The sequence below is a fragment of the Oncorhynchus gorbuscha genome, linkage group LG05 (assembly GCF_021184085.1).
Source record: "Oncorhynchus gorbuscha isolate QuinsamMale2020 ecotype Even-year linkage group LG05, OgorEven_v1.0, whole genome shotgun sequence".
Taxonomy (NCBI): Eukaryota; Metazoa; Chordata; class Actinopteri; order Salmoniformes; family Salmonidae; genus Oncorhynchus; species Oncorhynchus gorbuscha.
Window position 1 is genome coordinate 71,036,753 of NC_060177.1, and position 12,419 is coordinate 71,049,171.

General features: G+C 42.2%; 1 protein-coding gene across 3 annotated transcripts in view; it reads right to left on the minus strand.

Annotated features, from left to right (window-relative positions):
- LOC124036451 (calsenilin-like) overlaps positions 1 to 12,419 on the minus strand; it is a 71,067-nt gene that overhangs the window by 22,069 nt on the left and 36,579 nt on the right. The window contains exon 3 of one of the 3 annotated variants that reach the window (XM_046351053.1): positions 388 to 390. The exons of 1 other annotated variant lie outside the window; for it this stretch is intronic. In XM_046351053.1, coding sequence (XP_046207009.1) covers positions 388 to 390 — 3 coding nt within the window. Of the gene's footprint in view, positions 1 to 387; positions 391 to 8,162; positions 9,786 to 12,419 lie in introns of those variants that run through there. One more of the 3 variants, XM_046351056.1, reaches the window with a different exon arrangement.

A 12,419-nucleotide genomic window follows, 5' to 3' on the forward strand; every position in this document is an offset into this window, starting at 1 on the left:
CATCCATCCAACCACTCTCTCTCCCTCCATACAACCTCTCCCCTCTCTCTCTCCCTCAATCTCCCTCTCTCACTTCCATCTACATCCAACCTCTCTCTCTCCCTCCACCCCCGTCCCCCCCGTCCCCCGTCCCCTCCCCCCTCTCTCACCGGTCTCTGTGATGTCGATGAGTCCCAGTAGGTGCATCAGTTTGAGGAACATTAATACAAGGCAGACGATCCCAACAGTCTGTAGCCCCTCCGACTCCCACCTGACACTCATCTCCCCTTCTTCCTCCGTCTTTCCGTCTTTTTGTTCCCCCAGCGTGAAAATTCTCTCTGTCCTCGCTCTCTCAATTCTTTCTCCCTCTGTTCGCTCTTTCTCTCTGTCAGTCTTTCAATAAAATACCATCTGTCTCTCAAACTAAAGACAGATATGGCTTTAGATCCTTGGGATGCTATAAAGTTCCTATAGAGTTATACAGTTCTAGAGAGAATAGTTCCAACTGTGATGCAAAGAGATTTAAGTTGAAGCCATGAAAAGCGATTTGACCAGACTCATGCTCAATGATATTATAAAAGACTGAAACAGTCTCTCAAATAAAACTGAAAGTAGAGAGAACAAGTAAAATCCTTCTTTCCATGACAAATCCCACGCTGTTGTTTGTTTTCCCCCAAAATTATTCCAATTGTTTACTTATTGTCCCGTCCTTTAACTCCCAAGTCCTGGGACAGCCAGGTTAGAGGTTACTGATATCATCCCACTGAATCAAAACTCTGATGAACGAACAGACATGCATCACTTAACCGTGAGAATTTACTCTCTGCCATCTCTCCTTCTTGGCTTCCCCTCCTCCTCTCATTCTCTTTATCCCATTAACCTGTGAACTCCTGTGAAAACTATCCACAGATACAGAAGGAACCTAACACATTTCTTTCAAATAATCGTGAAAAACCAACTATATTTAGGGACAGTTCCAGCGACAAAATAAATCCCTCCGTACCCCCTGCTTACACGACAAATCTGTAATAAGACGTCTGCATTCATTACAAAGATGTTTAACAAGGTATTTCCACAAAATTGATGCAGTGCTTGCCAGTATACCCATTTGCCTTTAAGGAGTCAGTGTATATGGCTGCATACCAACCGTTTAAAGTGGCTTCCTCTCCTCGTCTCCTTCATCTGCTCTGATCTGATAGAAAAAGACAGGGAAAGCTGATACCCAATAGAAATTGCTTATACCAAGTCTATGTTTTCAGATTAGTGTAGATGATGAAGAGGAGAAAAGGAAAAGAAGACGCTTTAGTTTACAGTAATGAGACCCAGCCCATTTGTCCTAAATCCCATGTCCCCAGCAGGCTCTGTGATCCAGTTCAAGTCTAATTGTTCTTGTCTCTCCAGAGTTCATTAACACAGCTCTCAGCAGGCAGAGGCTTCACACCGGACGATTCCCAAATGGAAACATATTCTCTATATCGTGCACTACTTTTGACAAGAGCCCTGTGGGCCCTAGTCAAAAGTAGTGCACTATATAGGGAATATGGTGCCATTTGGGACGTAAAATAGTCAGACACAGTCAGATAGAGCAGATACAGTAATTCACTGGACAATAGTTCCCTCGAGGCCTGTGACACTTGCCAAAAACCCATCTCTTTAATTCAAGGTCCTAATACTACTGTTTTTCAACTCCCATACACGCACACACACACGCACACACGCACACACACACACACGCACGCACACGCACAGACAGACGCACGCACACACACACACACACACACACACACACACACACACACACACACACACACACACACACACACACACACACACACACACACACACACACACACACACACACACACACACACACACACACACAGACAGACAGACAGACAGACAGACAGACAGACAGACAGACAGACAGACAGACAGACAGACAGACAGGACAGACAGACAGACAGACAGACAGACAGACAGACAGACAGACAGACAGACAGACAGACAGACAGACAGACAGACAGACAGACAGACAGACAGACAGACAGACAGACAGACAGACAGACAGACAGACAGACAGACAGACAGACAGACAGACAGACAGACAGACAGACAGACAGACAGACAGACAGACAGACAGACAGACAGACAGACAGACAGACAGACAGACAGACAGACAGACAATATGACTCCATTGAAATAAAGGTGGTTATCAATACTGTCCTCTGGTGGCAGTAGTAAGGAAGTAGTTGGCAGAAGTCCAGACTGTATTGATCAGTCCACTGCCATTATAACATTAAAGGCCAGACTTATCTCACTGACGCCACACACAACCCAAAATACACAGCACCACCAGACATACCAGAAATACACCAAACAGAGAAAAAATATAACACACATTAGGACTGGTGAAACGTCTAAAATCTAAAGCAACAACTAGGGATTGGTGTGACACACATCCACCAAAACGCACAAACACACAAACAAACACAAACATGCACAAGCAGACACCCATACACAGTATTGGATAGTGGTGGTTAATGGACCTGTTGCTAAGTACTAAGTGGCTATAAATAATGTAGCTGGTAAAACAGATGGCCTTGTTTGACTGCTGATCGATTTGAAGGACCTGGGACTCAGGGCCATACTATGGGTATATGGCTATGTATCTATTATTATGGCTATGTACCTATTATTATGGCTATGTACCTATTATTATGGTGATGTACCTATTATTATGGCTATGTACCTATTATTATGGCTATGTACCTATTATTATGGCGATGTACCTATTATTATGGCTATGTACCTATTATTATGGCTATGTACCTATTATTATGGCGATGTACCTATTATTATGGCTATGTACCTATTATTATGGCTATGTACCTATTATCATGGCGATGTACCTATTATTATGGCGATGTACCTATTATTATGGCTATGTACCTATTATTATGGCTATGTACCTATTATTATGGCTATGTACCTATTATTATGGCTATGTACCTATTATTATGGCGATGTACCTATTATTATGGCTATGTACCTATTATTATGGCTATGTACCTATTATTATGGCGATGTACCTATTATTATGGATATGTACCTATTATTATGGCGATGTACCTATTATTATGGCTATGTACCTATTATTATGGCTATGGGACTATTATTATGGCTATGTATCTATTATTATGGCTATGTACCTATTATTATGGCTATGGGACTATTATTATGGCTATGTATCTATTATTATGGCTATGTATCTATTATTATGGCTATGGGACTATTATTATGGCTATGGGACTATTATTATGGCTATGGGACTATTATTATGGCTATGTACAGTCGTATGAAAAAGTTTGGGCACCCCTGACAATTACCATGATTTCCATTTATAAATAACTGGGTGTTTGGATCAGCAATTTCATTTTGATCTATCAAATAACTGATGGACACAGTAATATTTCAGTAGTGAAATTATGTTTCTTGGATTAACAGAAAATGTGCAATATGCATCAAAACAAAATTAGACGGGTGCATAAATTTGGGCACCCCAATAGAAAAATCACATCAATGTTTAGTAGAGCTTCCTTTTGCTAAAATAACAGCCTCTAGACGTTTCCCATAGCCTCTAATGAGTTTCTGGATTCTGGATGAAGGTATTTTGGACCATTCTTCCTTACAAAACATCTCCAGTTCAGTTAGGTTTGATGGTTGCCGAGCATGGACAGCTCGCTTCAAATATCCCACAGATTCTCAATGATATTCAGGTCTGGGCACTGGGATGGCCATTCCAGAACATTGTACTTGTTCCTCTGCATAAATGCCAGGGTAGAATTTGAGCAGTGTTTTGAGTCGTTGTCTTGTTGAAATATCCAGCCACGGCATAACTTCAACTTTGTAACTGATTCTTCAACATTATTCCCAAGAATCTGCTGATATTGAGTGGAATCCATGCGACCCTCAACTTTAACAAGATTCCCAGTACCGGCACTGGCCACACAGCCACACAGCATGATGGAACCCCCACCAAATTTTACTGTGGGTAGCAAGTGTTTTTCTTGGAATGCTGTGTTCTTTTGCCGCCATGCATAACGTCCCTTGTTATGACCAAATAACTCAACCTTTGTTTCATCAGTCCACAGCACCTTGTTCCAAAATGAAGCTGGCTTGTCCAAATGTGCGTTTGCATACCTCAAGCGACCCTGTTTGTGGCGTGTGTGCAGAAAAGGCTTCTTCCGCATCACTCTCCCATACAGCTTCTCCTTGTGCAAAGTGCGCTGAATTGTTTAACGATGCACAGTGACCTCATCTGCAGCAAGATTATGTTGAAGGTCTTTGGAGGTGGTCTGTGGGCTGTTTTTGACTGTTCGCACCATCCTTCGCCTTTGCCTCTCTGATATTTTACTTGGCCTGCCACTTCTGGCCTTAACAAGAACTGTGCCTGTGGTCTTCCATTTCCTCACTATGTTCCTCACAGTGGACACTGACAGCTTAAATCTCTGCGATAGCTTTTTGTAGCCTTCCTCTAAACCATAATGTTGAACAATCTTTGTTTTCAGGTCATTTGAGAGTTGTTTTGAGGCCCCCATGTTGCCACTCTTCAGAGGAGAGTCAAAGAGAACAACAACTTGCAATTGGCCACCTTAAATACCTTTTCTCATGATTGGATGCACTTGTCTATGAAGTTCAAGGCTTAATGAGCTCACCAAACCAATTGTGTGTTCCAATTAATCTGTGCTAAATTACAGGTATTCAAATCAACAGAATGACAAGGATGCCCACATTTTTGCATAGCCTATTTTTCACATCTGATTTAATTTCATACAACTTAATATTGCTACACTAAACATCTTTGTCTGGACAATACCCTAGTACTAAGCTTTTATTAGAAAATGAATGGCATGCCTGTAACGGCGTTCGTCTGTTGAAGGAAGAGAGTCGGACCGAAATGCAGCGTAGTGGTTACTCAAGACTTTAATGAAGGAAAACGGAACGATACATGAAATAACTCATAAATACAAAAACAACAAACGGAACATGAAACCTATTACAGCCTATCTGGTGAACACTACACAGAGACAGGAACAAACACCCACAAAATACAAAGCGAAACTGAGGCTGCCTAAATACGGTTCCCAATCGGAGACAATGATAAGCACCTGACTCTAATTGAGAATCGCCTCAGGCAGCCAAGCCTATACCACACCCCTAATCAGCCGCGATCCCAAATAATACAAACCCCAATACGAATACAACATATAAACCCATGTCACACCCTGGCCTACCCAAACATATAACAAAAACACAAAATACAATGACCAAGGCGTGACAATGCCACTGTGATAATTTCCTGTGACGACAGAGTAAATTATTATGCAGCCTCAGAGGGGTGCCCAAACTTTTTCATACGACTGTATCTATTATTATGGCTATGTGACTATTATTATGGCTATGTAACTATTATTATGGCTATGTAACTATTATTATGGCTATGTAACTATTATTATGGCTATGTACCTATTATTATGGCTATGTAACTATTATTATGGCTATGTATCTATTATTATGGCTATGGACTATTATTATGGCTATGTACCTATTATTATGGTTATGTAATTATTATTATGGCTATGTACCTATTATTATGGCTATGGGACTATTATTATGGCTATTTACCTATTATTATGGCTATATACCTATTATTATGGCTATGGGACTATTATTATGGCTATGGGACTATTATTATGGCTATATACCTATTATTATGGCTATGGGACTATTATTATGGCTATATACCTATTATTATGGCTATGTACCTATTATTATGGCTATGTAACTATTATTATGGCGATTTACCTATTATTATGGCTATGGGACTATTATTATGGCTATGTATCTATTATTATGTCTATGTACCTATTATTATGGCTATGTAACTATTATTATGGCTATGTATCTATTATTATGGCTATGTAACTATTATTATGGCTATGTAACTATTATTATGGCTATGTACCTATTATTATGGTTATGTAATTATTATTATGGCTATGTACCTATTATTATGGCTATGGGACTATTATTATGGCTATGTACCTATTATTATGGCTATATACCTATTATTATGGCTATGGGACTATTATTATGGCTATGGGACTATTATTATGGCTATATACCTATTATTATGGCTATGGGACTATTATTATGGCTATATACCTATTATTATGGCTATGTACCTATTATTATGGCTATATACCTATTATTATGGCTATGTAACTATAATTATGGTTATGTAACTATGTATTATGGCTATGTAACTATAATTATGGTTATGTAACTATGTATTATGGCTATGTAACTATAATTATGGTTATGTAACTATGTATTATGGCTATGTAACTATAATTATGGTTATGTAACTATGTATTATGGCTATGTAACTATAATTATGGTTATGTAACTATGTATTATGGCTATGTAACTATTATTATGGTATGTATTTCTCTATATTTATATGTCTGCTGGGACTGAGTATATGTCAGAGAGTCACTTAAAAGAGAGAAAGTGAGAGAAAAAGAGGAGAGGAAAAGCTATTATGGGACACTACTGAACAGTGGGGGAGGATTTTGGGGGCCATTGCTGGATGGCCAGTGTCCTTCAGGGTCCTGGTGAAGGACTGCAGGCTCCATATTTAGGCGGTCTCAGAGAAAGCCTGTTCAATACTGCATGTATAATTAATGCTAGGTAATGCTAGACCTGGGTGTGGGCCCTGCCTATCTGAAGCTGTGAGAGAGGGAGATGGGAAATAGGGAGGAATAGGGAGAAGGAGAGAGAAAAATGCACTGTGGAAGGACTGAGAGAGAGAGAGAGAGAGAGAGAGAGAGAGAGAGAGAGAGAGAGAGAGAGAGAGAGAGAGAGAGAGAGAGAGAGAGAGAGAGAGAGAGAGAGAGAGAGAGAGAGAAGAAGAGGGATGCACTGCAGAGGAATTGAGAGCAAGAAGAGAGGACAGAAGTTTGAGTTCAGTTGAACGGATTTAGTGAGAAAAATAGAATGAGAGAATGCAATGATTCATGGATGAGCCACTCCTTCACAATCAACTATCCACAGGAACACCAAATGTGTCAAATCATTATTTACCTGATTCCTAGATAAGAATGTAAAAGGCACAAATAGCTATTACCATTACAGTATAATGCTCTCTAATGCTTATGATGCCTGTGATAAGCACTTCAATGTGAGGTTGAAGGCTTTCAACTATAATTGCTTTGGCACAGTGACTACAGGGCACTTTGACTGGCCTTTGGCCTAAAACTATTTCTTCTTCAGGGAACAGTATATAATCAGATTGCTGATGTGATTCTTTACCACCCTGAATCTACACTTTACCTTTAGTGTACACTTTACTTTAATGCCCACTAAAACATATATATTTTTTCTCTTGAGAAAGATTTCCTAATAGATACCATAATGCCCTATCTCAGAATCCCCAGTGTCAAGAGGCATACTGCCCTACCCCAGCCTCAGAAGAGGGGAGCTTTATGTTTGGTTAGGTTTACACATTCACGAGTGCATACAGTGTATACACTCTTAGAAAAGAAGGTGCTATCTAGAACCAAAAAGGGTTCTTTGGCTGTCCCCATAGGATAACCATTTGAAGAACCCCTTTTACTTCCATGGGTTCCATGTAGAACAATTTCAACAGAGGGTTCTACGTGGAACCCAAGAGAGTTCTACCTGGAACAAAGAGGGTTCTACCTCTACCAGGAACCAAAATGGTTCTCCTACTGTATGGGGACAGCCAAAGAACCCTTTTGGAACCCATTTTTTCTAAGACTGTAGAGTGTGTGACTTGTTTTTATGCTCTCTTAGAATATATCCAATACCAAGACATCACACACCAAATGCCCCATCACAGACACTAGATACCCAGATATGATCCAGGAATATCTACTGAGTAACCCCTAGGTACCACATACCCACTTTTCCTCCCAAATACCAGATACAGATTGAACACCCTATCTCAGATAGCAGATAGTTCATGCTGAAACGTCGACCTAAACGCCATGTCCACCTTTTTGAACCAGGAATAAAAAGGTACAGACCACCAGGCATTTTGCCTCCCAGCCTCTTCACTGGATGTTCAGCTTCAGCTGGAATCCCCTCAGGGCTCTTACCTTCAAAGGAGGACATGGGCTCCAGGATGCCAAAGCCCTTGAGCACTGCCACAAACATTATCATGACCACGCCAATGGCAAACAGCTCCATACCCTGGATCTGGATCCCCATGGCTGGGAGAGGGCAGGGGGAGCCTGCTGAGGGCAAGCCCACACACAGAGGCCTTGCGCGAGAGACTCCAGCAGGTGCAAAGTTCGTGATAATAATAGTCTCTGTTGTTGAACAACAGATGCTAAGCTATGCAGCAGTCAGTAAGTTAGGCTAGGTACTTTGAGGCTTGGCTAAGCGTGTCAGGTTGTGCTAACATAAGGCACTGAGCAGCATGAGAGAATGGCCAACAAAATGGATATTAAATGTAAACGATTATGGAATGGAAAATATCCAAAAGTGGGTAGACACAGAAAAAAGCCCTCTTCAGATCTGATGCGTGGGACAATAGAGGTTTAGTCAAATGTCGCCTATTTTGATGGTGAGGAGGGATCTAAAGTTAAAATGAGGTCATTCTTCCAGAGTCGTTCTCAAAGATCCAGACATATAGCCAGTGATAGAGCATCACTACACAGCTTTACAGTCCAAAGAGTAAATATCAACCATCATAGGAGTTGTCATTTGTTGGACTGAATGATCTCTGGATTAAAACACATTTAGGAATTAGACAATTCCCATCAATCAGCTGTATCCATGTGATATCCAGTTCATGACGTGTCTTAAAACTCTGAATCATTGAAGTTAATCTGATTACTGACTTGCTGACACAGGAAAGTGTGTAGAAGGGAAGTGGTGAGAGTGAAATCACTTCACTGTGATCATCTCATCTTTCCCACGATATCAACAGAAATAAGAACAACCAACTTAAAGACACAGATTCTCTGAACTTAAACTATTCCCACTCTGTGAATGAAACATAATACCAACGTGCCTAAATAGAGGCCTTTCCCTTCCTTATTTTAGATCTTGTCATAGTATATGTGTAGATCTGTTAGCAAATCAATTAACCGATCAAACAATCCACCATATAATCAATACTATAACTGACAGACCTGACAGATACTGACAGATCTGTAGTCACCACTTTCTAAGGCATTACGAACAATCTTCACACTTATTTCTCTTTTTTCCAACCATTCCTCCCTATTTCTCTCAGTAACAGATAGTCCAGTCCAGTTCAATCGAATCCGGTCCAGATCTGGTTTGGTTCAATCCAGGTATGATCTGATTCAGGCTAATATGGGGTCCAGGCCTTGTTTGGTCCAATATTTCCAGTCCAGCTTAGTTCAGGTAGTGACCACAGAGTGGTCCAAAGGATTGGGTCCGTGTAGGGCTGAGAGAGATCCGATGGACTGAAGAGCGAGCACCGCCCTTCCCTTACCGCCAGGCGTCTTCCCTTCTCTCCTCTTCTGCTCTCTCTTTCTTTCTTTCGCTCTCTCTCTCTCTCCCTCTCACTGTCTTTCCAATGTCAGTACTGGGGGCTGCTATCGCTTTCAACTTGTTCACCCCACTCTCCTTCCGTCTCTCTCTCTCCTCTCTCCCACTTTCCTTTAAGAAACCACAGATGATGAAGTTACAGTGGGCAGTCCGGTGAATCTCTCCATCCAGTCCACCCCTCCTCTCTTTCTGTCCATAATGCTGGTCCTCTCCCCCTCTCTCTCTCTCTCTCCATCCAGTCCACCCCTCCTCTCTTTCTGTCCATAATGCTGGTCCTCTCCCCCTCTCTCTCTCTCTCCATCCAGTCCACCCCTCCTCTCTTTCTGTCCATAATGCTGGTCCTCTCCCCTCTCTCTCTCTATCCAGTCCACCCTCCTCTCTTTCTGTCCATAATGCTGGTCCTCTCCCCCTCTCTCTCTCTCCATCCAGTCCACCCCTCCTCTCTTTCTGTCCATAATGCTGGTCCTCACCCCTCGCTCTCTTTCTTTCCAGCTGCCCTCCATCCCCCATATTCATTCCTTCACTCTTTCCAAACACAGGCTCAGTATCTCCTTCTGATCCCTCCTTTGTTCTCTCTCTCCTTGACCCCCCCCCCCCCACCCTCTCTCTCTCTGCCCCCGCGGTCCCCCCTCTTCCCCTTTGCGCTCTCTCTTGCTTGGGCACCACGGGTGAAGACATTTACAGACTGAAAAGAGAGAGGAATCAAATACACACACACAAATACACACACACACACAGACAAACAAACACATAGTCAAACACATATCACAGTCACATCACACTCACAGTCACACACAAAGATCAAATAGCAGACACCCCCGCCACATTCATACTCCCCCTCTCTCTTTCCTTTCCTCTCCTAGAGACAGATAAACATAAAGAAATAGAGATGAGATTTCTACTGCAATGTTACAGGTTTCATTTTAAAGTGCTTTTGAATCAAATGTTAGTAAGCACACACACACGCACACACATGCAAGTGCTAAATAATGGTTGTTTTTTCTGTATGTGTGCATCCACACATGAGTGTGCACTTGCGGATGCATTGAGTGTGAGATGGTGATAGAGACAGGTGTGTGTGTCTGTCTGTGTGTGTGTGTGTCTGTGTGTGTGGGTGTGTGCACTAATGCATTGATGGAGACAGGGAGAGGCCAGAGAGAGAGAGATAAATCGACCTGTGGTGAGCATCTCCCCTCTCCTCTGTCCTCTGCTCCTACCTCCACAGCACTAACTATAATACTCCATATCCTCATATTTACACACTACAATCATCACCCTGACATGTTAGGGAAGCCTACTTGCCATCCTGTGACCCAAAATGTGTGTGCATGTGTGAAATAAACTGATCCTTATCCTAATCTTCATTTCATCTTGTGTACTATTCTTATTATGTTTTCTGCCCCTCCCGCTCGACTTTCTTCATTAACTTTTTCACCCCGGACGCTTTATCTGGACATGGTTCTACAGGACCTCCATCAGCCGAAGCTAAGTAGTAACATTAACATAATGCCTTCTAATTGCAGTCGCTGTAGTCATAATATACTCATAACATACAGGAGAACAATCGCCTTATGGTGAGGATAGCCGTGCTGCAAGCCCAGCTTCAGATGCAATCGTTAGACAAGGGTAATTTATGTGAAGGAACAGATGAAACAGCATCTGTGCCACCAATATGTACAGATAGAGTATAAATCCCCTCACACAGTCCCCACAGCCGGACAATTTTCTCATGGCTTCTGGAAGGAAATGCTGTAGGAATGCTCAACCGGTGTCGCTCTTTCAGCCGACAGCCGACACAAACTTTCAACCGGTCCTCCCCATTAAGCAACGAGTCGGAGTCAGAGGCGGAGCCTTCTCTGGTCTCTCCTCCACTCGTTACGGGGTCTGAGACGCCAAAACCTCCCACCATTAGCTCTGACAAATTCATTGACGACTCCATTACCCACAGTATTAGACTTAAAACTAATCATCCAGCGATCATACACTGTTTACCAGGGGGCAGGGCTACCGACGTTAAGGCTAATCTGAAGATGGTGCTGGCTAAAGCTAAAACTGGTGAGTGTAGAGAGTATAGGGATATTGTTATCCACGTCGGCACCAACGATGTTAGGATGAAACAGTCAGAGGTCACCAAGGGCAAAACAGCTTCAGTGTGTAAATCAGCTTGAAAGATGTGTCGGCATCGAGAAATTATCTCTGGCCGCCTCCCAGTTAGGGGGAGTGATGACTTCTATAGCAGAGTCTCACAATTCAATCACTGGTCGAAAACTGTTTTCTGCCCCTCCCAAAAGATAGATTTAGTATATAATTGGCCCTCTTTCTGGGACTCACCCACAAACAGGACCAAGCCTGGCCTGTTGAGGAGTGACGGACTCCATCCTAGCTGGAGGGGTGCTCTCATCTTATCTACCAACATAGACAGGGCTCTAACTCCTCTAGCTCCACAATGAGATAGGGTGCAGGCCAGGCAGCTTAGTAGAGTCTGCCACTAGCACAGTCAGTGTAGTCAGCTCAGCTTTCCTCACTGATATCTAGGTTGGGCAAAACTAAACATGGTGGTGTTTGCTTCAGCAATCTCACTGGAATAAAGACCTCCTCCATTCCTGTCATTATTGAAAGAGATTGATATCTCACATCTCAAAATAGGGCTACTTAATGTTAGATCCCTCAATTCTAAGGCAGTTATAGTCAAGGAACTAATCACTGATCATAATCTTAATGTGATTGGCCTGACTGAAACATGCCTTAAGCCTTATGAATTTACAGTGTTAAATTAAACCTCACCTCCTGGCTACACTAGTGACCATGTCCCCTGCACCACCTGCAAAGAC